At 46.8% G+C, this 27165-nt stretch overlaps 2 protein-coding genes across 2 annotated transcripts; one reads left to right on the top strand and one right to left on the bottom strand.

Annotated features, from left to right (window-relative positions):
• The first annotated feature begins 4985 nt into the window (after window positions 1-4985).
• Window positions 4986-13932, top strand: JCHAIN (joining chain of multimeric IgA and IgM). The gene is made up of 4 exons (XM_077301145.1): window positions 4986-5175; window positions 8688-8820; window positions 9955-10035; window positions 10985-13932. The coding sequence occupies exons 1-4, from the start codon at window positions 5112-5114 to the stop codon at window positions 11187-11189; spliced, it is 483 nt and encodes a 160-aa protein (XP_077157260.1). The 5' UTR covers window positions 4986-5111; the 3' UTR covers window positions 11190-13932.
• A 565-nt stretch (window positions 13933-14497) lies between these two features.
• On the bottom strand, window positions 14498-26323 carry LOC143819465 (protein FAM47E-like). Its single transcript, XM_077301144.1, has 8 exons — window positions 26105-26323; window positions 23538-23920; window positions 22388-22542; window positions 19813-19963; window positions 18406-18597; window positions 17641-17793; window positions 16265-16342; window positions 14498-15747 (listed from the first exon to the last, which is right to left on the bottom strand). Exons 1-8 carry the CDS (start codon window positions 26130-26132, stop codon window positions 15616-15618), a joined length of 1272 nt encoding a protein of 423 aa, XP_077157259.1. The 5' UTR covers window positions 26133-26323; the 3' UTR covers window positions 14498-15615.
• Between the last annotated feature and the right edge of the window lie 842 nt (window positions 26324-27165).

Here is a 27165-nt window from a genome sequence, read left to right as displayed (position 1 = left end):
ACACCAGCCAGTGTGGGGCAGGTCGAGAAGTCATTTTCCATAAGAACAGGGAACTTCATCAGAATTTTTCATGTTAAGCATCCTCGGTTAGCAGCAGAGGAAGTGGTAAAATCCTGAACAGTGTGGAGACATGCTGGAATGAGCCTTTTTAAAAAGTCAATCTCCCTCAGTTCTCTTCCTTATCTCTTCCCCATCCCATATCACTTCTGGTCCCAGGATTCTAACAGAGCCTTGTGAATGTTTCATGGCCATCCTCTCTTTACCTTTTCACCAGTGGGGTGGGAAACAACCATAGCTCCAGCTATCAGGGGGACATTTCTCTCCCTCTAGTATAATTTCTGAACCTGGGCAGGAATGGATTTGTAGGACCCAAGAACACATGAAGTGGCCTGGCTCTGAATCAGATCGTTGGTCCCTCAGTATTTTCTGTTCAGTCTGACAGTGGCTCTTCAGGCTCTCACATGAAGGTGATTCCCATCCCGATAATCTGATCCTTTTACCTGGAGATGCTGAGGGTTGAACCTGGGACTTTTTGCATCCCAAGCAGATTCTCAAACCCTCTCTTACTGGCCTTCCCCTGGAGGTACAAAACAAACGTGTCATTAATGACACTGCCACTAGGTGGGGTTGTTTCTCAAAGAACTGCACTAAGGCTACACAGAGAGCCCTCAAACTGCCTGCGGTGGAAAGCGAACCTGTGCCTGATACAAGCCGGCTGACGCATACCGAACCCTGTTGCCGTTCTGTGCAAAAGAAACACAGGTGGCCAGGTTATTTTTAAGAAAACCGCAGAGCAGGTGCAGTTTCAATCCCTGGGAGGGGAAGAAGGAGGGCTTCATGGATTCAAGTTATTTCTGACCACAGCAAAGGATGCAGAACGTTCCTCCTTATTTTATGGTGCTGCCACCCAAAGGTTTGGAAATCTTTAGTGACCTTAGGGCTAGGGATGCCAGCTTCCAAGTGGGACCAGGGATCCCCTGGCTTTACAGTTCATTTCCAGACTGCAGAGGTCAGTTTCCCTGGAGAAAAATTACCGGCCTTTGTACATGCACCGATTTTATGGGTGCACATCAGAATTTCTTGGCAACTATTATCTGATGAATGGATATTTTCCAACGATGCATTTGGATTGATTTTGTCACCCTAAAGAAAATTAGTTCCCATAATTTATATATTTTACCGGCTGCTTTGTGTATCTTGTATTTTATCAATGTATGTGTGTCTAAAAGAGCCTCTTGTGGCGCAGAGTGGTAAGGCAGCAGAGATGTCTGAAAGCTTTGCCCATGAGGCTGGGAGTTCGATCCCAGCAGCCGGCTCAAGGTTGACTCAGCCTTCCATCCTTCCGAGGTCGGTAAAATGAGTACCCAGCTTGCTGGGGGGTAAACAGTAATGACTGGGGAAGGCACTGGCAAACCACCTGTATTGAGTCTGCCATGAAAACGCTGGAGGGCGTCACACCCCAAGGGTCAGATGTGACCCGGTGCTTGCACAGGGGATACCTTTACCTATGTGTGTCTAAATTAGACCTCTGAGGAAGACCTGGTGTGGGTCAAAATGTATCAAGTCTATGGCCCAAGTTTGTATAGTGATTATGATAATTTTTCAATAATGGCCTATGAGCCTTGTGTGTGTTTTTAGTCTTAATTTTTAAAGAGCTGCGCCCAGTAAATGTTCATATATTTTTGCAACCTGTTGTCCAGTTTGCAGAGACATCCAACCTTTCAGGTCCGAGCTACTTCCGGTTATGTTTCTGGTTTTGTGTTTCTCATTCAAACAGAACAGTATCATTATCCGAGGGATCGAATCATTGTGGACTCAGCCTTTAGACCAATGGTTCTCAACCTGGGGGTTAGGATCCCTTTGGGGGTCGAATGACTCTTTCAGACGGGTCATGGCAGGTGCCCACATTCAGTTTTCTTGGCTTCTCCCCACCCTTCTCTCCAAGGGGGACCCAAAATGGCCCACTTCCCTTTACTGATGTTTCCAAATCAATTTTGTCTGAGGGAGGGTGCCTGCACCCGAAAGCTCATACTCGGAATAAATCTTGTTGGTGTTAAAGGTACCCTTGGACTCAATTTCTGTTCTTCCATCATTGGTTTTTGTTACTCCATTTGCACCCCGCCCTTCTCTCCAAGGGGGTCCCAAAGTGTCCAACATTCATTTATTAACAAACGGTTGCTAACCGCCAGGTGGTACTAAAATAATTCTCCAGAGTACGATGTTCAATTCCCCTGAAGAAAATGGCCACTTTGGGCGGGGGGATAAACTCTATTGTGTCCATAATAATGCCGAGGACCAAGCTTGAGGCACAAGGCATGATGGGAAGCCAGCTCTGTAATGAATGAAACTGACCAATAGTGTGCATCGATGGAAAAATCTATGGTGGAGCTTTTGTATATAAGCTGTGATTGGTTGTGGGTTTCTTTGGTTCAATTTTTGCCTCTTGCACTACCTAGCTGGGGTCACAATGAAGAGCTGAAATGAACCCCCAGTGTCCTGACCTCTAAACCCAGACTCTTATGGCATTTATACCCAGCTGGAGTCCCTTCCTTTCCCTCCCTGAGCCTCATCCTCCCCTTGCTCTGTCCCTCAATTCTCCAGAAATTTCCCAACCTGAGATTGGTAACTCTATCCAGCTCCAGTTTGGAGAGCCAGTTTGGTGTAGTGGTTAGGAGTGCGGACTTCTAATCTGGCATGCCAGGTTCGATTCTGCACTCCCACACATGCAGCCAGCTGGGTGACCTTGGGCTCGCCATGGCACTGATAAAACTGTTCTGACCGAGCAGGAATATCAGGGCTCTCCCAGCCTCACCCACCCCACAGGGTGTCTGTTGTGAGGAGAGGAAAGGGAAGGCGACTGGAAGCCACTTTGAGACTCCTTCAGGTAGGGAAAAGCGGCATATAATAACCAACTCTTCTTCTTCTTCTCCTCTATCCATGATGCCCATGATATCTCTCTTGGTGATGCATCTCCTTAATTTGCCTGTTTCTTTCTGTTACTGAGCCCCCACATAAACGCACACCTGTTTTTCTTAAGTACTTACTAGTTGACCCAAAAAAGTAACTGAAACCAAAACTTATTTTTCATAGAAGAAACGCGGTGGTCAAAAGGAGTTTATTTTTGGCTACGTTCTTGAAAGTTGAAGACACCCACATGAAATCCGTAGGCGACCGACTTCTAGGTTCTACTGGTAGAAAGAGCAAAAGGGACTCTTTCAGGCAAGGGTTTAGCGGACTGAATGGGGTCTTATATGAATCTGAGCAAGAGCATAATTAAGCTACTGAAAGAAGGGAGAATGAAAAGAACAAAACCAGATCATAATGGCTTGCTGTGTTAATCTTTCTGCAGCAGCAGAGAAGAGCCAGCGTCCAGCAGCGTCTAAAAGATTCACAAAATGTGAGGCAGGGAAAGAGCTTTTGTGAGTCCCCCACTCCCTTCTTCAGATACAGCCAGTTTGTGAATCCCTCTGTTCTAGTAGGACAAAGCAAGAATCCAGCAGCACATTAAAGAAGAAGAGTTGGGTTTTATGCCGTACTTTTCACTGCCCAAAAGAGTCTCAAAGCAGCATACAATCGCCTTCCCTTCCTCTCCCCACAACAGACACCCTGTGAGGTAGATGAAGCTGAGGGTGCTTCTGACAGGACTATCCAGACTGTGACTAGCCCAAGGTCGCCCAGCTGGCTGCATCTAGAAGAGCAAGGAATCAAACCTGGCTCACTGAATTAGAAGCCACTGCTCTTAACCACGACACCTGCGCTGGCTCACAAAATTTATGGCACTGCTCACTTTTTCCAATACAGCTAGGATGTGAGTTCATCTGTCCTAGTAGAAAAGAGCCAAGCAGCACCTTCAAGACTCACAACGTTTGTGACAGGGGAGGTGCTCTTGAGTCACTGCTGAAGTGTGTTAAGAAAGAATGTGATAAGAAAACACATTTTGGCAAGGAGAGATTTCCATCTTACCCACATCCTACCCCTGAGGCTGAAAGAACCCTGATATTACTGAAGAAGAATAGAATCACAGAATAATAGAGTTGGAAGGGATCTCATGGGTCATCTAGTCCAACCCCCTGCACTATGCAGGACACTCACATCCCAATCGCTCATAAGAGTTGTTAAGAAGAAGAGCTGGTTCTTATATGCTGCTTTTTTCTACCCAAAGGCGTCTCAAAGCCAATCGCCTTCCCTTCCTCTCCCCACAACAGACACCCTGTGAGGTAGGTGGGGCTGAGAGAGCTCTGACAGGACTGCTCTGTCAGAACAGCTCTAACAGGACTGTGACTGACCCAAGGTTCTCCAGCTGGCTACATGTGCAGGAGGAGCAGGGAATCAAACCCAGGTCTCCAGATTATAAGCCACTGCTCCTAACCACAACACCAAGCTGGGAGAGGCCGTGGCTTAGAGCTAGAGCATCAGTTTGGTATCAAGGAGAATCCTGGTTCAACCCCTGGAAGCTCCAGGTTAAAGCAGGAGTAGTCAACCTGTGATCTTCCAGATGTCCATGGACTACAATTCCTAGCGTTTTCTGGCAGGGGCTCATGGGAATTGTAGTCCATGAACATCTGGAGGACCACAGGTTGACTACCCCTGGCTTAAAGGACCAGGTGATGCGAAAGACCTCAGCCTGAGACCCGGATCTACTGTTTGAATGGACAAAACTGACTTGGAAGGTCCGGTGATCTGATTCAGCATAAGGCAGCTTCAGGTGGGCCCTTCCACACACGCTAAATAACACACTTTGGATCCACTTCTAATGCACTCTGCAACTGGACTGCCCTGTGGGGAAAGGCAGAATCCACATGCAGATGGCTACTGAAGTGGATTTGGCAGTTTCCTGTGTAGAAGACAAGCCCTCCTGTTTTTTAGAAAAGAAGTGTCGTAATAGCAACCACCTGTAGAGATTTCAAAGAACGGGGCTTCCCCCCCTCCCTCCCAAATTTGGTAAGCCAGCACTGACTTGTGGTTTCACGACCTCTAACCGCACCCTGTGTTGCTGGCAGCTCTCGTCGGCTTAGATCTACGCCGGCAATTCAGCGGAAACTTTCTGTGCTGCACTTCTGCTCCTCCCTGAGTGGCGCATCTCCAAGAGCTTTCCCGGGACGAGATTAAGGATGAGGCCCTCTTGGCTGGCCTGTGGAGCTCTGGCGGTCTTCTGGGGAGCCATTCTTGGAGCAGGTACAGGAAAGATCAGGTCTGAACCAGAAGGAACGGCCATTCATTGGCAAGGAAGGAATCTCCATTAGCTGCTGCATATGATTATTATTTTGCTAGGATGTCCAGACTGGAATTTTTTAAACATGGAACAATGGGAGGAATTGCTCCATTGGCTGGCATTTCGTGCAGTTTGATTGTTGCACATTCCTTGCCAGGTGCTCAGCTTGGGGACACGGTTAAGAGAGCCAGGTTTGATTCCCCACTCCTCCACCACATGCAGCCAGCTGGGTGACCCTGGGCTAGTCACAGTCCTGTTAGAGCTGTTCTCGTGGAACAGTTCTCTCAGGGCTCTCTCAGACCCACCAACCTCGCAGGGGGTCTGTTGTGGGGAGAGGAAGGGAAGGCAATTGTCAGCCGCTTTGAGACTCCTTCGGGTAGTGAAAAGCAGGGTATAAAACTAACTTTTCTTCTTCGTCTTCTGCTTCTAGCATTTTGCTAGTACCCTGACCTTAGGGATACCAGACTCCAGGTGGGACCTGGAATTACATCTCCAGACTGCTTTGGAGGGTGGATACTATGACACTGCACCCCACAGGTGTCCCTGTCCTCTCCTGCCACCCTCAAATATCCAGGAGATTCCCAGCCTGAACCCAGGGACCCTCTCTGGTGGCCAGGGGCATCGATCACCTCTACCTGTCCTGGACGACCCAGACTAAACAGATCTCCCCAAATCTCGGAAGCTAAACAGGGTAATCCTTGAAACGGGAGGCCCCCAAGAAAATCCAGAATTCTCAGAGAGAGACAGGCCATTGCAAACCAACTCTGTTCCTCTCTTGCTTTGAAAACCGTGTGGGGAAGCCGTCCCTCGGCTGCAGCCGGACACCACTGTTGGCTGGTTCAACAATAAGCATAATTGCAGTCCTCACAGAAAGGCTGGGTCCTCAGGGAGGAGGAAAAGCTTTTTTCTTACCTGATAGATATCTCTAGAGCAGGGGTAGTCAACCTGTGGTCCTCCAGATGTCCGTGGACTACAATTCCCATGAGCCCCTGCCAGCGAACGCTGGCAGGGGCTCATGGGAATTGTAGTCCACGGACATCTGGAGGACCACAGGTTGACTACCCCTGCTCTAGAGAACGCGAAGGCACTTAAAAAAAATTGTTTGTTTGTTTATTATTGTATTTATTTATTGAAACTGCTCAAGAAGTTAATGGAGACCGAGGCTTTGGTGTGCCTTAGATAAATTGCAAAAGCAGCCCTGGCGACTGAGGACAGAGCCTTGGAAAACAAAATAAAACCTGGAGGTGGTTCTGCCTGAGAAAAAGAGAAAAAGTGTTGAGAGTTTCTTTGTGAATTCTCTTGTTAGCCTCCTTGCACAGGGGTTCCTTGTCTTCTTGTCTTGATCTCTTCCCAGCTGATGAGGTAGATCAGCTACCTGTGACTGGTGCCTTGCCTTCTATGCTTTGAAGTCTACAAGATTCAGGGTGATGGTGGGTAGAGTGTATGGCTAGGAGCCCGGAGATTTGAGTTCAAATCCTTGTTTGCCACTAGATCTCACAACGTGACCTTGGGCCAGTTACTCTTTTTCAGCCTAACCTACCTTATAAGGTTGTTGTGGAGGTAACGTAAGACCCGTGTATGCCACACTGAGATTCTTAAGCTAAGGACCGAATTTATTTTATTGATTCTTCATCAATACCTTGCCTTTCTCCCCAAGGGGTGGGTCACAAAGCGGCTTACAACATTCTCCCTTTCTCTGTTTTGTCCTCACAATTCCCCTGCGAGGTAGGTTAGGCAGAGAGGAGGTGAGTAACGAGTTTCCATGGCAGGGCTGGGATTTGAGTGTTGAGTCTCCCGGATCCTCGTCTTACAGGCTAACAACGTGCCTGCTGCAATTTGGAAGGATGCCACGCTGACTGTAATATTCATCGTGTCTTACCAGAAAATTGTTTTGTTTCTTTTTAATGTGAAGGTTTGGATGTAGGAGCAGAAGGGACATACCCTGTATGATCATTGGCAGGTGATGGGGGAGGTAGAATTGACAGATCCAGGCTGGGAAATCCCTAGATATTTGGGAATGGAACCTCGGGAGTTCAGTGGGGTACAACATCACAGAGCCCCCCCTCCAAACCAGCCATTTTCTGCAGGGGAACAGATCTCTGTAGTCTGGAGATGAGCTGTAATTCCAGGGGATCCCCAGGTCTCACCTGGAGGCTGGCAACCCTACATAGTACTGACAATGGTAAATACAGTCTTGTAGGAAATATGAGTGCATGTGATCAAAACATTTCCCCTTTTTTCCTAGATAGGATCTTGTTCTTTAACAGCTAAATGAAAGGCAGAAATTCCCCAGGTGAAACATCTCCCTTCATCTCTAAGGGGATATCCATACTGGTGTTCTCTGCTTTTTAAAGTAAAGACAGCGTGTCTCAGTGTAGTTTCAGACAGGGTTCAAATCCTCAGAGCTAGGAAGATTTATAGGGGGATGTTGGGGCAGTCCCCCCCTGCCCATAACCTCACCTGGAAAGAGTTGGTTTTTATACGTCACTTTTCACTGCTCAAAAGTGTCTCAAGGTGGCTTACAATCACCTTCCCTTCCTCTCCCCACAGCTCTGTGAGGGAGGTGAGGTTGAGAAAGCTCTGATAGAAATGCTCTGGGAGAACAACAATAACAGGTCTGGGACTAGCCCAAGGTCACCCAACTGGCTGCATGTGGAGGAGGGGAGAATGACACCTGACTCTCCAGATTAGAGGCCGCCACTCTTAGCCCCTATGCCAAGCTGGCATCCATGGATGCCAACCTCCAGGCGGGACCTCCTGGAATTACATCTGATCTCCAGACTACAGAGATCAGTTCCCCTGCTGAAAAAGGCAGCTTTGGAGGACAAATTCTATGGTGAGACACAGACCCGAGGTGAAATCCTGTCCCAAATGCCCCATTTCCATCAGCCCTCTCTTCAGACCTCCAGAAATTTCTCAGATGCAAGCTGACACGCTTACCACTAGGTTGTCGTGACGCAAAAATGAGGTAAGCTATCTCGATATCTTTGAAAGACGAGCAGAATAAGAGATTATACAGAAAAGGGCACAGAAAAAGATGGAGGAAGAAGGAGAAGAAGAACAAAGAACAGACATTGACTCTGTGGTCCTCCAGATGTTCATGGACTACAATTCCCATGAGTCCATGAACATCTGGAGGACCACGGGTTGACTACCCCTAGATTACATTACAATATATTTTTGAGTCTCCAGCCAACTAGATCATAGACTATAATCTGCAATTCAAATGTATCAAATTACACCAAGATGGCTTCTTAAAATTAAGATTAAAATTAATTCCGCATTTGCTTTCTTTTGTATCATCTGGGTTTTTTAAGGGAAAGGAAAGACTAGGAAATATTCTGCCTGAGTCCATGGATGTCAGCCATCAGTCAGAATAAAGATTACCTCAAACGTCTGACAAAACAACAAGGAAATGTTCTTATTTCAGCTCATTATCTATCATTTCAGCTCATTATTGGTTGTTTTTTTTAAGCTTTTTACGAGGCGCAAGATGATGAGACGGTCTTGGTTGACAATAAGAGTCAGTGTGTGAAGGTGACTTCAGCCTTTGTCCCTTCCAAAGAAGATCCTACAAAAGAAGTCTTGGAGAGAAACATCCGCATCATGTACGTAGCACCCTTTGTTTCATTTCGTTTTCCTTCTATACTGTCATGTACAGGTGACCCATGCAGACATGGAGGAGACACGTCCCATGACATCACTGATGTCATGTTACCCAGACACAATAATGGGTAGCTCTAGGAATCGCCAGAAACTCTATGGCAAAACCATAGAGTTTCCAGCGATTCCTAGAGCTACCAGTTGTCATTTCCAATTTTAACCCAAAAGCCATATACCAGCACAGTCTTTTTTTGCCCCTCCCACCGCCACTCCATGAGGGAGCCTGGCCAACCCCATATGACAATCAAACTTTGGCCTGTTTCACACATGCAAGAGAAATCCCAGCTTTGAATATCCCCTCACATTAAAAACTTCGCCCCAATAGGGAGAAAAATGCTACCTCTTATCTTTGCTTGCTGGTTGAGTTTCCTGTGTTCACAGGGGACTTTAACATAAGGGGAAATTCCAAAATGGCCGCCGGAACTATGTCGTAGTTCTGGCGCCTCAGCCTTATGCTGCCTCATTTCCCTGCCTATGTACAGTTGTCCTTGGTCTTCAAGGTTACACAAGATTCTTTGTCCTCTTTGTGTATGGTTCTTCTGAGTCCATATTTTCGGCCCTGGCTTCTGCCTGGTGGAATGAGCTCCCGAGAGAGATCAGGGTCCTACCTGAACTATCTGTAGGGCCTGCAAGATGGAGCTCCTCTAAGGGGCCTATGGTTGAGGCCAGCTAGATAATAGCTAGATAACAGCCATAGTAAATATCAGGCCTCCCATCCACCCCTCTGCCCTCCTTTCCTCCCCTGTTCCCTCCCCATAAGCTAACACCTGCTGTCTACAACTTGACCTTAGTAATCAAAATTGATGCAACAGTGTTAAGTTGTGATTTTATACCATTTTTACACAGGTTTTTATCTTTATGAATCATGGTTTTATTGAGTTAACTGACTTTTATCGACTCTTTCAGACTGACCTACTTTGCAGGGTTGTTGTTGCAAAGATAAAACAGAGAAGCATTATATAAGCCCAGTTGGGTCTTCCCTTGGGGGGGGGGAGATGAAGTATAAACAAAGCCTATAGATAGTAAGTTGCATTCTGTTGGAACACTCCAATCGATAACGTTCCCCTTGACTCCTCCAGAGTCCCTCTGAAGAGCAGGGAGAATATCTCTGACCCCACCTCACCAGCAAGAACCCGATTTGTCTACAAACTCTCCAAACTGTAAGTGCTTCTCTTGGTTGATCTGAAGTCTCAGTTGCTCTGAGATCGCGGTGAATGGCCCCAGAAGCCCTTGAAGACAATTGCTGTGCCTTTCCCTGCAACTGCATGCACTGTGGATTGTACCAATGCAGCAATTCTGGCATTTTGGGGAGAACGGTCCTCTGTGCAGTCCCATTATAACTGCTTGCCACCAGGGCTTGCTCACCTGATGGTAAATCTGGATGATTGCCTTGAGAACCAGAGTTACATGGATGCCAAAAATCCTATATTGTGCAGAGGAAGCTCTGCCTTAGCTGCCTTAGCTTAGAATGCGAACAACCTGGAGAAAAAAATGTCCTGTCCCTTTACTAGAAGCTCAATGAGATGTCTTCTCTTTGAGCTAACCCTTCTTCCAACAATAAAAATTGTGCAGCATTCTTATGAAAGCCTCAGTCTCTCTGCCCTGTTGCTGGTCCTCCAGAGGAACTGGTTGGCCACTGTGTGAGGCAGGAGGCTGGACTAGGTGGACCCCTGGTCTGACCCAGCAGGGCTCCTCTGATGTTCTCATGAAGGACTCAGCCTCTCTGCCCTGTTGCTGGTCCTCCAGAGGAACTGGCTGGCCATTGTGTGAGGCAGGATGCTGGACTAGATGGATCCTCACTGGTCTGATCCAGCAGGGCTCTTCTCCTGCTCTTATAAGTAGGGTTGCCAACCTCCAGATAGATCTGAAGATCTCCCAGATTCACAACTGATCTCCAGACAACAGCTATCAGATCCTTGGGATCACAGATGCTATGGCATCAGTTCTCTGCTCAGCCCCCTCCCCAGGTTCCACTCCCAGACCCCCAGGAATTCTGTAACTTGGAGCTGACAATCCAACTTCCACCCGATGGGTTACTTGCCGGAACTGCAGATCCTTCTTTGGTAGGCGTGTCGACTAACACATTTCCTTGTATAATCCATCTTCCAGCTGTGAGAAATGTGACACGGCACCAGCCACCTTGGACGAAGAGGGAATTGTTGCCGGGAAGACAGCTCCATGCAATGATCCCAACGAGCCCCAGTACACCTACGACAGGAATAAGTGCTACACTGCCCCAGCCCTGATCTCCTATGCAGGGAAGACCCAGGTTATCACGACGGCCCTGAATCCCGAATCCTGCTACCCGGATTAGAGAGAATCCATAACATCAGGCATCACGGACTGACCTACACTACCCGCTTCTGTCAGCTTTAAGTTAGTTAACCAGCATGACTTTCCCAAAAGTATCCTGGTATGGATCGTCTGGTGAGTCTCCTCCAGGGCTGCCAATTCCCCGGTGGGCACCAAAGCAATGCTGAGAGTACAGATTCAGGCATGGTGGTTGAAGGTACAATATATTATGAAAATCATGGACTCCACAACAAAAATAGAAGAAGAAGAAGAGTTGGTTCTTGTATGCCGCTTTTCCCTACCCGAAGGAGGCTCAAAGCAGCTTACAGTCGCCTTCCCATTCCTCTCCCCACAACAGACACCCTGTGAGGTGGGTGAGGCTGAGAGAGCCCTGATATCACTGCTCGGTCAGAACAGTTTTATCAGTGCCGTGGTGAGCCCAAGGTCACCCAGCTGGTTGCATGTGGGGGAGCACAGAATCAAACCTGGCATGCCAGATTAGAAGTCCGCACTCCTAACCAATACACCAAACTGGCTCTCTGGAATCCAGTAGCACCTTTAAGACCAACAAAGTTTTATTCAAGGCGTGAGCTTTCGAGTGCGTGCAAAGAATTATCATATGGCTTCATTTGGATGTTGTGACCCGGTTTACTAATTTACCATAATTAGATTTTGCCTTATCTCTCCACTGTTCATTAGTGTGAGGAAGAGTGCCTGCCCTCGAAAGCTCACACCTTGAGTAAATCTTTGTTGGTTTTAAAGGTGCCCCCGGGATCTGATTTTGTTGTGCTACTTCAGATCAACACGGCGACCCACTTGAATCTATCCTTATGAACTCCACAGTAACCAATGATGCCAAGAGGAACAGTGAAGAATAGCTCCACAAATACAAATAGAAGTGATCTCTAGGGTCGTCTATCTCAACCCCCTGCAGAACGCAGGAAATTCACAACTACCTACCTACTCACAGTTATCCCAATTCCATGTCCAGATGATTCCCCCTTCCCAAAACCAGGAACGCTGGCCAGTCTAGCCTGGAAGAAATTTGTTTCCCAATCCCCAAAGTGGCAATCAAAAGTTCCCAAGGAGAATGCACCCTCCTGAGGAAGCGTCTTCCACTGAGGAACTGCTCGAGCTGTCAGGAACTTCTTCCGGATGTTTAGCTGAAAATTCTATTGAATTAATTTCAACCCCCTGGTTCTAGTACGACCCTCTGGAGCAACAGAAAACAACTCTGTACCCTTCAAGTACCTGAAGGTGACCACCATATCACCTCTTAGTCATCTTCAGGCTAAACAGACCAATCTCCCCCAACCTTTCCTCCTACAACTTGGCTTCCAATGTCTTATTTCATTTGAAACAAGATCATCCAAGTAACTTGTCATTTGACCTAAGAATCATTTGACCTAAGAATCTGGAAATAAAGAAGCAGTCACAGAACTTATGTTTGCCTCTGAGCTTCAATCAAAACTATTGTTTGAATTATACTATTTGTAAGCACTGAACGTTTGCAATTTGGCTCGAGCTTTTGCAAACTTCCGCGTATCCCCTTGTCATTGCTGTGTTGAGCCACAGGGCCAAACGTGGATTTAATGCAGTCTTTCAGTAATGTGCTTTAAACACAGAGCCAAACATTGATTCATTTTGAAACAGCATTATATTTTCGGAGTGCGTCAGCGCATTGCTATACTTCAGACTGTTCCTTTTCTACATTGTTGATTCCTTCTATAGGACCATCTTCCAGCTGTTAGGTGAGAGGGTTATTTGTATCTTCCACTGTTCTTCATTCTTCATTGTACCGCTGATTATTGTGGAGATTTTGATAATATATTGTACCTTTAATCGCCACACCTGAATTTGCACTTTTGTTTTTTGTTTTTGTGTTGCTGTTCTCTCTTCTGAGAGCTCCCTCTGTATTGCATTCTTCCAGGTGAGGTCTGGAGACTTCCCAGAATTACAGCATATCTCCAAACGACAGAGAGATTGGTTCCCCTGGAGAATACGGCTACTCTGGAGGGTAAACTGTATGGTAGTACACCCTGCTGAGGAGCCTCCATTTCCCAACCTTGCTGTCTAGCCTCCACTCCCAGATCTCCAAGAAATTCCCACTGTGGAGTTAGCAACCCTGGTGAAAATTCAGTGTTAAAGTCCCCACAATCTCCTCCTCGCACAACAGGGCAGGTGATGAAGGAATGTCTGTTAAACCAGTTTAAGCGTGTCCTGTAAACAAATAGACGTTGTTACCTACTAGAACAATTTTTCAAAAATCCTCAGTATAGTTCAGCCTTTCTCAACTTTTTTACCATTGAGAAACTGCTGAAACGTTTCCCAGGCTTCGAGAAACTCCAGAAATAGCACGATCCATGCAGCATATAGTTGGGAAGCAGAGCTAAGGACACGCCCACCCCAGGCCCCTTCCCCTCCAGGTCCATCGTTGGCCATTTTGGGAGGGGCTGTGAGGGTTGACATGGCCATATCCCCCGATAAATGTTTGAAAATTTTTTAAAAATATATTTAAAATTAATGAACTCCCATCCATTCAGGAAACAGCTCCAGGGTTCTCAACAAATCTCAGGGTTTCACAAAACCCTGGTTGGGAAACCTGGTATAGTCGCTTAAAACAAATCTACATCTGCAAAACGTTTTCCTGTTCTTCCTTCCCCTTTTAATTTCTTCCACTTTACAGCTTCGCTCCTTTCCCTTTATCAAATGCCTTTACTAGAGCCCTTAACGAAGCCATGCTGTCAATAAAAAAATAATCTTTCCTTCTCTCTGTGCTTGCATCATTGGTGCCGAACGCAGGTAAAACCGGCAGCATCCCAAGGAAAGTAACAGTGGACTGTATCACTGTTATCTCAGTAAGTTTTATATAACGAAAGAGATTTCAGACGTTTTCTTTCAGCCAGGGATTTGCAATGCAATTCGAGACAGAGTTACACCAGTTTAAACACACTGAAATCAATAGGGTTAAATTGGAGTAACTCTGCACAGGATTAATCTCAAAAGACAGGAAAGGGTAATTTGTATGCTGCAGTCCTCTCTATTTATCTTGCCAGGAACACTGGATTATTTATTTACCATATAGCATGTGCCTTGTAGCCAGATCTGGGGATGGTCTGGCAGCCAGGCAAGGGATGTTGGGAGGTGGTTTGCCATTGCCTGCCTCTGCGTCATGATGCCCCCTAGTGGTCCTTGGAGGAACTGACACCCTAATCCTTGAGGTCTTCCATCCAAATACTAGCCAAGGTCAGCCCTGCTTAGCTTCCAACGAGATTGGGAATCAGGGGAGGATCTTGGAAGAAAGAGCACAAGAAACTCATATTTTTGGCAATAATGTTTATTTACAAATGTACAGATTGAGGAGGTATCTTAAAAGGTTCAGCAACACACACATAGTCAGTTCTAAACCTCCAATTCCAGGTTTAAAATCAACCAATTTCCCTTCTACTTTTTTTTTTTAAGTTGAGCTAGACGTGCAAATAATTCATTATCTTGTAAGTTTGACCCCCTGGACTTCAAATGACTGGGGACCTTGAGGTTTGGACCCCAAATTAACAATCTCATATTTCCACAAGGCGTCAAAGTGGGACAAACCAGGCAAAGCTCTAGGCATGAAACCACATGTGTTCAGTTCCTGCACTAGTTTCAGAGACGTTTTGGTCCCAACAGGACTTCATATAACTGGAGTTTTCCATCCTCTCATCACCAAACTCCACTGGATGTTTTTCTCATTTTTTTTCCCTAAGGGGGTGGACAAATGTACCTCCAGAATCGAAATTAAGGTCCATTTCCCCCCAGTACCATGAGCATGGTTTCCTCCCATGTTCCGTTGCAAATGGTAGGCCTGAGCTAACCAAGTGGCGATTAAGTTGATGGCCCCCAGACTTCAAATTAAGGTTGTCAATCTCCAAAGGGAACCTGCTGGAGGGTTGACATGGCCATTTCCTGGAATTGATTGCCAGACAAAGAGATCTCCTTGAGAAAATGCCTGTTTTGGAGGGTGGATTCTATGACATTGTGCTTGGGTGAGATTCCTCCCTCCTTAAAACCTCACCTCCCTAGACTCCACCCCCAAGTCTCCAGGAATTTCGCAACCCAGAGTTGGCAACACTACTCCACATGGGCTGTCCATCAAAGGATTAGTATCTGATAACTGAAAGACCAGTTAACCTGTGTCAGTGTAAAAATTCTGTCCCAATAGAAATCCAGTTCTAAATTTAGTCCTTGGTTCCAAATATAGAGGATAATCTAAAACATAGTGAGAAAGGTCTTTGACAGGTTCTCCACAAAGACAAAAGCACTTCATTCATTCATTCATTCATTCATTCATTCATTCATTCATTCATTCATTCATTCATTCATTCATTCATTCATTCATTCATTCGCAGTATTGTAAAGAATCATGGACCATACAGGCCATCTAGTCCCACTCCCTGCTCAATGCAGACTCATCCTAAAGCATCCATTGAGGAAGAGTTCTCTTGGAGCTCCTTGTGTCTCGGAAATTTATTCCTGGAGCCCTTCGCAGCTCTAGTTCTGGATCCAAGAGAATTCTGGACAGCCAACATCTGTTGCAGGAACTGAAGCAAAATGCATGTTTTAGCTTGTTTTCTTGTTTGAAATCCCCTATAAATGCTCTCACTTTCCGTGACCCATAGAGTCAGACCCTGCTGTTTGTGGCACGAATTCTGGAAGACGTAAGATAGGACCACATGAACCTCTGAAGGGCAAGCAAGGGTGGGGGTTCGAGTCCCAACCAAAGCCATTTTTAGGAGGGGAGGGGCATAGCCCAGCTGTGATGCACATGCTTGGTGGTGGACTATGTCATTAAGTCACAGTTGACTTATGGCAATCCCACAAGGGTTCAGTTTCAGTTTTATTAAGGTTTAACAGCCCATAAGGCAGGGGTGGACAAACCATGGCTCTCCAGATGTCCATGGACAACACAGCTTGAAAGGTGGAAGGGTTATGCGTCACCTCACTCCCTGATATTCTGTGGTTGGCTTCCCTTCCCACAGCGAGGGCCCACAGGCTCAGAAACAACCTCTGAATAATTAGATCTTGCCTCTGGGAACTTACCTCTGAATTAGAACCTACCTCTGGGATCCGGTAGCCTTTTCTTTCCAGGTACTCCTTAAAAGCATGGGTTCCATGAAGCTGCATGATATCAGCATCCTTTAAAAAAAAAAAAGCTTGATGCTAGAAGCCTGGCCAGGTGGGTCAGCACCAATGTTTCATGACCATCCTCCCCAAGTAGGCAAACTTAGGAGAGACTTCAGTAGTTTATTTGAAGAGATTAGGAATGGTTACATTAGACGCTTTGTTGCTAAAGCTGACAAGATGCACAGGTTTGAAGCAGATATGGGAGTTCAGCACGCCCCCCCCAGGTGCCATTCGTTCCCACAGTCTGTGATCTTACAGGATGCATCCCTTATCTTCAGAGTATGCATGGTTTACCACAGGACACTAACCAGATGCAGATTCAGATTTATCACGGCTATCTAGCCAGGTTTAAAATTCAATGAAATTTGTTTACTACACTGGAATTAGTAATGATACTTCCACAAACACTCGTAAACAGAGGGAAAGCGAATAACTCGGAAAACAACTGAACAACAGGACGCAACCTTTAAAGAGATTAAGAAAACAAATTATATAAAACAACAACTTCAAGAAGGACGTAGATAAAATTGAAAGGGTACAGAGGAGAGCGACGAAGATGATCTGGGGCCAAGGGACCAAGCCCTATGAAGATAGGTTGAGGGACTTGGGAATGTTCAGCCTGGAGAAAAGGAAGTTGAGAGGGGACAGAATAGCCCTCTTTAAGTATTTGAAAGGTTGTCACTTGGAGGAGGACAGGATGCTGTTTCCGTTTGCTGCAGAGGAGAGGACACGCAGTAATGGGTTTAAACTTCAAGTACAACGATATAGGCTAGATATCAGGAAAAAGGTTTTCACAGTCAGAGTAGTTCAGCAGTGGAATAGGCTGCCTAAGGAGGTGGTGAGCTCCCCCTCACTGGCAGTCTTCAAGCCAAGGTTGGATACACACTTTTCTTGGATGCTTTAGGATGTTTAGGGCTGATCCTGCGTTGAGCAGGGGGTTGGAGTAGATGGCCTGTATGGCCCCTTCCAACTCTATGATTCTATGATTCTAACAAAGAGGGAAAAATTATGAATTACCTGCTTTGAGAATAATATTTAACATAAATTAATAGAATCTATAAAAATAGTCGATGTGAATCAAACAACAACGCACTAAACACACAAAACACAATAAACATGGCACTGCCTGGTGACATGCCAATTCGTGCGGGGGCGTGGCATGGCATGGAGGTGTGGCCAGCTGACATCACTTCTGGGGCTCCTCCAAGCCTGAAAATATATTTCAGGGGTTCCTCCAGGGTCAAAAGGTTGATGTTACAGTGCTGGGCCCTTAACTTGTAAAAAATACCCTTGCAGCTAATTGGTCATACCTTTTCAGCCAATATCTTCCTTGTGTTTTCGATGCTCCCATCTTCCACCTGGGGATCTTCTAAAGGTTCGCTGGCCTTCTGTTTTTTCCATGTCTTTGGGTCCAGATACCAGGCACCATACCTGACCCTCTCCCTCTTGGGTCGGGGACGGTCCTGTGGAAGAACTAATTATAAGCAGCAGATTGTCTCTAGCTGTACTTTGACTGCTTCTCTGCAGATCCCTGCTGGAAACAGATTTATACCCCATCCCCTGAGAAGGCACTGGGAACCTTACAAGTCCAACCCTGTGTGTTACATAGTGGCCAAAACCCAGGGACATCAGATGGTCCACCAACCTGGGCCAGAACTCCAGAAGTCTTCCCATTGTGCCCCCCAACACAAAGAATACAGCACATCGCTAAGAACACAAGAGAAGCCATGTTGGATCAGGCCAATGGGCCATCCAGTCCAGTACTCTGTCACACAGTGACCAAAATCAAGGGGCCATCAGGAGGTCCTCCAGCAGGGCCAGAACTTCAAAAGCCCTCCCACGGTTGCCATGCAAGCACCAAGAAGACAGAGCATCCCTGCCCCAGACAAAAGATTGTAAGAGAAGCCACGTTGGATCAGGCCAATGGCCCATCCAGTCCAGCTCTCTGTGTCACACAGTGGCCAAAAAACCCAGGTGCCAAACAAGCTTAGAAAAATGTTAATCTTTTCACTTCACACAGCCACACAAAGGGTCTCCACCAAAATGTTCCCAGGGGAACTTCAAGATTTACTTGCCTTAGACTGGCTTCCTGGCAGAGCAAGGCTTCCGTCTCGGGGAGGTGGTGCTCCCACACCTCTCCTCAGCTCGGCCGGCAAATCATTTGGCTCCACCACTTGTACAGGGACCAACATGGGCAGCTTGGTTTCGTAATGTACGTCAAACAGGTTTAAAATGGCAGCTTCATCCACAGTATGTTTCTCTCCTCCCTAAAATAGGGAGGAAGAAATGTTCAAAGTCTACAGGTCCACCACAGTATGAAGACATACTAGAGCTGGCGTCAACATGTTAGAATATGCAAGATCCTACAGCATATATAAAGGACATTCCACAGGGAATTGGAGGAAATGTGCAGTTTTTTTAGCACACTTTCTCACTGATTGCCTCCAGATAAACAGTTAGGCAGTTAGGCAGGACTCTCTCTCTCTCTCTCTCTCTCTCTCTCTCTCTCTCTCTCTCTCTCTCTCTCTCTAAACTTATTTCAATTTCCATTAATGTTGGTGTTCCATTCCCTTGCATACTCCAACCCTGCCAGCACAACATACCCCAAGGTGGGGCAGCTGCTAAGGCCCAGGTCTTCTGCAGGGTCCTGCTGCCACCATCCCCCCTCTGCCCAGCTTCTGTACTGCCCTCCTAATTATTGTGAGCCCTTCTACCAGGTCCACACCCAGCTGCACTGCCCAGCATCATCAGGGAAGGGTTAGGGAGCACAGAGAAGACGGGGAAAGGAGCACATGGATGGGGGAAGGATGGATGGTTAGGCAGGGAGGGAGGGGAGTGCAGGCAGGCGGGCAGAGAGTGGGGGGGTACTATGGCAAGCAGGGGAAAGGAAAGAGGCCCCTGGGCACTCTCTGTCAAGGGCCTGCTGAAATGTGTTGTCAGAGTATGAATATGTAACGGAGGATTTCAGTGTGGGCTGCTTAAAGACTAACTAGGTTTATTGAGAAGAAAAACCACTTTGTAAAGAAGAGAGGAGAGAGAGAGAGTCATAACAGTCTAACTGACTAACTTCTGTTCTGGAGGCAATCAGGGAGGAAGTATGGTCAAAGGAGCAGGAAGTCTCCAGCTGAGCCAACCAGGGCACAGGAGGAGATTTATCTGGAAAATACCAGGAAGTCTCTAATCTCAGTATGCTAACTACACATCTCCTCCGAGCCTCCCATAAGATATCCTTCATATGCTGTTGAACCGAACACACCACCGATCTTGCACCTTTCGACAAAATTGGCCCTGATTCGTACCTGTAAGCCATGAATCAGGGGTTGCCCCTTAAATGAAGGCTGAGAACTGGAGCACCAGGCCAAATGCTCCCCCGTGTGGGTGCAGGAAGAGATGGAGCAACCTGCCACGACTAAAACTCCAGCCTGCAGCCTGGCATGAAACCTCCAGTGCATAAACGGTCATAGAGGCGCCATTTGACTCACCAGAGAATCCAACCCTCGGCAAAACTCCTTAATGGCTTCTTTGACACTGTCGTCGAGGGGAGGAACGTAATGCAGCCTGGCCTCCCTTTCTCTTGCGGCCACTTCTTGTTTGGAGAACCACGTGTAAGGGCCCTTGCTTTTCAGATCCTTGCTGCAAGAGATGTTTGCATTACTCAACATGCATGAGAAGTACCACCAAGTCACAAATGATTTATGGAGACCCTGTAGGGCAGGGATGGACACTCCCCTTGCTTTAGAGTTTTCGAGGTAAGAGGCGGTGGTTAGCCAATGCCTGTCTCTCTGTCCAAAGGACCTTGTGCACATCTGAGACCTGATACTCTTAGTGCAAATAAAGAATCTTATTTTCTGTTTTTATGTTGGTTTTCCTTGGTGCCCTTAAGACTTGATCTAAGTTGCTGGTCTATGATCTGTTGGTCTATGACCGTAATAAAGATCTGAATCTGAATCTAAGTTACAGTAATACCTCTTGCATCTATTTCTTTATTTAACTTCTTTAAATTTATAGACCGCCCTCTCCAGATTCAGAATGTGGGATATTTCAAGAACTTGAGAATTGGCGACAATTTTGAATTAATCATTCAAATTAATTATTCATTCATACAATTCATTCATTCGTAATGAATGAATTGATCACTCATACAACGAATCTGTATCACATCTAGAAATTCACCATCTCTCACTCTATCCCGTCCCACTCTAATATAAAAGAAATCCAAAATATGGAACATTTAGGATAAAAGGGATTGATTTGATGAAACCAGATCTGTTCTCCTGTCAAATTATTTGAAAACTATGTTTTATTTATGGGACATCAGAGTACTCATTTTTCTGACTGTGTACAATCTTGTGGGGCTTTACGCACCGGGATCTTTGTTGCAAATTGGTCACTGAATGAAAAATCGCCATTTAAAATAGTGGAATTCATCATTATGCATACCTGCCTTTGTAGTGGAATCCAGTTGCGTTTTGTAGCGTTTCCCACAGGCTTCCGGTCTCGGCAGAAATTGCTAGAAAGGAAGCGCTATTGCCAAGCTCGTCCCGCCCCTGGCCGTCAAGCAGCCAATGGGCAGCCGTTAGCATGCTCCCAAACAGCCCCTTTCCCTTTAAGAAAGGTTTTAAAAAAAAAAACAGACCCATTGTAACGAATCTGTATAGATTCGTTGCAACGGAGAGACCCATCCAGCTGCCTAATGTGAGCTGTCGTTTGATCGTATGATCGTTGCCACGCTGCCTCGAGTGAAAAAAAAAATCCCCCCCCTCTCGCGGGCCCGATTTTCGGCTGAATTAATGTGTAAAAAATAAAGGGACTTTATTTCAACAAACGGGCTTTTCTGTGGTTTGTGCTTAGTGACTAAAGGGGAAGGACTGAAGCCAGGGAAGCCTCTAAACAGAAAGAGGCTCGCTGGTGCGTTTATCCCCGCTCGCTCGGAGAAAAAAAAATGGCGATCGCTTCGCCGGAAGTTTGGAGGACAGGCTCAGGAGGAGGGACTTTGTAGAAACCGCAACAATGTTAACGCACAGGTCTTTTTCGCTAGTGTTGCAGATTGGTTGCAAGAGTGTAGCGCTTTCCGGAGGGTGAATCCACTTTTTGGGATTCCCCTGAAAGCGCTACAAGGAAGCGCTTTTTGCTGATTGGTTTCAGGTGTGTGGCAGATTGTCTACGACGTCGTGCGTTATGGCAAATCAGTAGCGTTTTCAATTAGCAACCATTGTGATATTTTGAAGGCGTGCAAAAAGGCCCTGTGAATTCTTCAATTTTTCACTCCCTCTGAAATTGCTCGATCAATTTGCAGTGCAGCCACAAGGTGGCGATCAAAGGCCACCTTTCTGCAGCTTACATTTACAGGGGTGAAACAAAACAAAATCCAGTGGCACCTTGAAGACAAATAAAGATTTATTCAAGGCATGAGCTTTCGAGTGCAAGCACTCTTCCGCAGACTATGAACTGACCATCATGACATTTAATCCTGTTAAATTAGTAAACTGTGTCACAACATCCAAATACAGCCATTAACAAGATTAATGTTTGCTTATATATTAACTTTAGCATATATATTGCTTGTATATCTGTTGGTCTTAGAGGTGCCACTGGACTCTGATTTTGTTTTGTTGTGCTGCTTCAGACCAACACGGCTACCCACTTGCATTTACATGGGTGGCTCTTCAGGCTCAAAATTCAGAGTTTCCCTCATTTTCTTCTAGATAGGTGCTCAAAAAACCAGACTTCATCTAACGGCACAGACCTTTGTGTAAAAAAGCTGAGTCACCCGGGTCACCAGCTAGAGACACTCTCTACTGATCGAAGATGGGTAGCGCTGCAAGATCCACGGGGTATTAGATGAGTAGGGAAGACAAGTCAAGGTTGGGAGACTCCTGGATATTTGGGGATGAAGCCTGAAGAAGACCGGGATCTTGTGGGGTTTAGTGCCCTAGAGTCCCCCCTCCAAAACACCCACCAGTTTCCCTAGGAGAACCGATCTCTGTAGTCTGGGGATGAGCTGTCATTCCGGGGAATCCCCAGGCCCCACCTGGAGGCTGGCCTCCCTCCACTCACCCCTTATGCGACTTCTTGGGCTTCGTCTTCCTTTTTCTTTTACTCTCCAACGGAAGTTGTGACGCAGACGGAGCAAGGCCCCCCCTTTCCAAATCAGCTTCCTCTTCTTCACTGAGCATCTCAGGATCCAGGATACCCACAACTTCTCGGAAAAGCTGAGGACAAATCAGAAAAGGCTCCCTGGTGGAAATCCATCTGCAGAGCAGCTTCTCAGGAGACCGAAAGTATCCAAGCAGAGTTTATTTGGATCCAGGACAGACTCGTAAAACAAATTCCCTCCCTCACACACTTGGCAACTCGGTCACTGATAAACACGTTACAACCCCATGAGTCATGAAAGAAACTTTCCCCCTGTTAACAGGGAAATTGCAATTTGAGCACACTGGAATATTATCCTGTTCATATTTTAATGTTCATTTTTTAATTCTGAAGGGCCGGCATAGCTGCAATGTCTCTGCAGAGAGACCCAAATCACACCTGCTCTTCTTCAGGGAATGGGTTGGGAAAGACCTAGAGATTGTGGGGGTAAAGCCAAAGGAGGGGGACTGGAGGCCTTTCAGTGGGGTATGATTAAGCTTGCCAGACCCCCACTGGTGGAGGTGGTGGTCCCCCAGCCCCTGGCTGGCAGAGGAGACTTAACGAGTAGAAAGAAGAAGGCCATGTTGCCGGTATCACGCCAGAACTGGTGTCATCACGCCCGTGACTTCTAGGCAACACAGCGGTATTTTGCTAAAAACACTATGGCAGAAGCCCGTTTTGCCATAGAGCTTTTGCCCAACTACCAGAGCATTATCAGGAAGTTACAGGTGGGATGACATCACTTCCTGTTCGACACCAGCAAGGCTGCCTTCTTTCTACGGGTTAAGTCCCTCCTCCCCCCCCATCCTCGACTGGTTGCCAGACGGAACCCGACAGGAGGGACCTAGTATAACACCATAGAGTTCTCCTTCCAAACTGGCCTTTTTCCCCCCTCCAGCGGGTGAACCAATCTCTGTTACCTGCAGATAATTTGTCATCTTAAGAGCTACCAGCTGGAGGTTGGCAACCCTAATTGTGACTGCATCCCATTTTGGATCTGTTCTTGCCCCGCTTCTGCCTTTTAAGCGATCAGGTAGGGATTTTTCACTTGTCTGTGGATGCAGGATCTTACCTCTAGAGGGATGCTTTCTGCCAGGTGAGGATAGAGGGCCAGCGGGTGTCTGCTGAGGCAGTACTCTGTCTGAGCGACCGTCTCCTTTCTGGCCTGCTGCAGCCGACTGAGTTTGGAGGTCCGGCTCTGGGGCTCGGAGACCATCCTTTTGGATCCCGGCTGGGTCTGGTGCGGAGCCTCGGGTCTGGTGTGGAGAAGAATCGGGACCGGCCCCTTGGTGGGCTGTGGGAGGACCTTATGGCTTAGACAAGGGAGGCCGGCTCTGAAGTCATCCGGGCTGCCGTTCAAGAACCTCCAGCGCCGGCCGTTTAAGGAATCGGAGAGCCTGGCTTTGGTCAGGTTGTGTTTTTGGAAGCACCTGAGCGGCATTTCCCTCTTGGGATCTGAAAAATAAAAGCAGACCCACTAGGCTGCGGTCCCCAGGTCCTGCTGGTAGCCAACTCTACATTGGAGATTTAAAACCGAGCATGCGTTTCACCCTTTTTTCTTTCTTGCGGTCCACCAGCCCCATAAGTATGAAGACCCCATAAACAATCACAGTGTGAAGGCCCCATAGCTATAAAGCACCATTGGGTCCGTAGCGTAGCATGTGCTCAGCCAGTGGCAAACTAGAAACCTAAAAGTCTGAGCAGCAGCAGAATGTATTAAACATTAAAAATACAAGTATCTATTTAAATTCATGAGCACATGTAACATTTTAAAAGATCAACATATATCACGCACTATTGCACAAATCCAAGGCAGTTTGACACATGGCTAAATTACAACAAACCAGAAAACCAAATGCGTTTCAACTCCTCTGGGGGTCTTCTTCAGTGGTCTAATATTTAAATACACTCGTGATGTAATAATGGGGACTATAAGGTGGTAAGAGCCTCTTGTGGCGCAGAGTGGTAAGGCAGCCGTCTGAAAGCTCTGCCCACGAGGCTGGGAGTTCAATCCCAGCAGCCGGCTCAAGGTTGACTCAGCCTTCCATCCTTCCGAGGTCGGTAAAATGAGTACCCAGCTTGCTGGGGGGTAAACGGTCATGACTGGGGAAGGCACTGGCAAACCACCCCATATTGAGTCTGCCATGAAAACGCTGGAGGGTGTCACCCCAAGGGTCAGACATGACTCGGTGCTTGCACAGGGGACACCTTTACCTTTACCTTTTATAAGGTGGTAAACAATAGGAATGAAGAGGCTCCCACACGTATAAAATGTGTCCAAATATATTTCTTGGAGATCCCCCAAATATATTCTCACTTCTAAATTTTTATAGAAGAAAAGTGGGTTTTTATACCCCCCCCCCTTTTCACTGCCTGAAGGAGTCTCAAAGCGGCTTACAATCACCTTCCCTTCCTCTCTCCACAACAGACACCCTGTGAGGGAGGTGAGGCTGAGAGAGCGCTGATATTACTGAAGAGTTGGTTCTTATATGCCGCTTTTCTCTCCCAGGAGTCTCAAAGTGGCTTACATTCGCCTTCCCTTTCCTCTCCCCACAACAGACACCCTGTGAGGGAGGTGAGGCTGAGAGAGCTCTGATATTACTGAAGAAGAGGAGATGGTTCTTATATGCCACTTTTCTCTCCCAGGAGTCTCAAAGTGGCTTACATTCACCTTCCCTTCCGCTCCCCACAACAGACACCCTCTGAGGGAGGTGAGGCTGAGAGAGCCCTGATATGACTGAAGAAGAGGGGATGGTTCTTATATGCCGCTTTTCTCTACCCAAAGGAGTCTCAAAGTGGCTTACAATCACCTACCCTTTCTCTCCCCACAACAGACACCCTGTGAGCAAGATGGAGCTGAGAGAGCCCTGAGAGAACTGCTTGGTCAGAACAGCACTATCAGGGCTGTGACTAGTCAGAGGTGACCCTGCTGGCTGCATGGGGAGGAGCAGGGAATCAAAACAAGCTCGCCAGATCACAAGCCACCGCTCTTAACCACTACACCAGCGTGATGGTCCTTTTTAGCACAGATTTATTTACTTCACTCAGTATTATGCTTCAGTGACTGGATAGAACTCTGGTACATTAACTAAATAGCCCAATACCATATAACAAGAAGCAAGAGGTTTCAAGCACTTTGTATAAATGATTAATTAATGTATAAGTACCTAATGCACATAATAGAATCATAGAATCATAGAGTTGGAAGGGGCCATGCAGGCCATCTAGTCCAACCCCCTGCTCAACACAGGATCAGCCCAGAGCATCCTAGAGCATCCAAGAAAAGTGTGTCTCCAACCTTTGCTTGAAGACTGCCAGTGAGGGGGAGCTCACCACCTCCTTAGGCAGCCTATTCCACTGCTGAAGTACTCTGACTGTGAAAAACTTTTTCCTGATATCTAGCCTATATCGTTGTACTTGTAGTTTAAACCCATTACTGCGTGTCCTCTCCTCTGCAGCCAGCAGAAACAGCATCCTGCCCTCCTCCAAGTGACAGCCTTTCAAATACTTTTTCCTTCACCACGATGAGTTAAATTGTAGATGTATCATATCATCTAGCAGAATACCTTGGAGAATTAAGAAGGAGGCCTTGAAATCCTTAGATCAAGTTGTAAAATGGAGGGGGGAAAAACAACATACCAGTCAATGAATGGTGCACAGATTCCATGCGCAGCTAATTGTGGATCAATAGCATGCACAGCCGAGTTTCAAAGACGTTGCCTGAAACAAGGATGTTCCTGATTGTGCTTCTGGATCTCAAATTTTCAGAAAATATCAAACCCTTTCTCTGCAGGGAGCCGGGATGTGTCCCTCGTGTGGCTTATTCTCCGTAGTGTTTGAGTCCGGTTGTTGTAGCAACCAAGTTCTGCTGAGCTACTTCATTCCCTTCACAGCTGCCACTGCTGCACTTGTACGTACAGAGTGAATTTCTCACCCTTCTGTGGCTTCCTAAGTAATTGTCAGTCCCAGCCCTACCCTGATATCTTGTGGCACCTTGGAGATGAGCCAAGTTCTACTCAAGGCGTGAGCTTTTGTGTACATGCACACTTCTTCAAACCAACACAGCTACACACCTGAATGTAGTAGTGAGCAATCCAAAGCAAGCACACTGGCTCCCAAACTGAAGCAAACTTTTCCAGACTATCCCCAGGACATTTATGGGAAGGGGTCTTGGCTCAGTGACCAGAGCCTCTGCTTGGCATGCAGAAGGTCACAGGTTCAATCCCCACCATCTCCAGTTAAAAAGACCAGGCAGGAGGGGATGGGAAAGACCTCGGCTTGAGATTCTGGAAAGCCATGGAGAGGGGGGGTGGCTCAGTGTGAGATCCTCCGCTTGACATGCAGAAGGTCCATGGACATCTGGAGGGCCACAGTTTGACCACCCCTGGTCTATAGCATGTATATATCGCAGTCCCTTGCAGCTCAGGACAGTTTACAGAGAACATTTATCATGCAATAAAATACAATAAAGTTCAGTAACTATATCATTGACAATGAGGCATCTTCAGCAGTAACCGTAACATACGGACATTTGTTCACACATAACATTTTGATCATCACCCCGCAAAGGGGGCATATCTGGGTGAGAGGGGTTTCTGGGAATCTAGTAGATGTTGACCTTGGCCAAGTGCCCGGCAGAAGACCTCCATTTTGCAGGCCCTGGAGAACTGTGTGAGTTCCCCAAAACCAAGCAAATCATA

The sequence above is a fragment of the Paroedura picta genome, chromosome 10 (assembly GCF_049243985.1).
Source record: "Paroedura picta isolate Pp20150507F chromosome 10, Ppicta_v3.0, whole genome shotgun sequence".
NCBI lineage: Eukaryota > Metazoa > Chordata > Lepidosauria > Squamata > Gekkonidae > Paroedura > Paroedura picta.
This window is presented reverse-complemented; position numbering and strand designations above follow the sequence as displayed.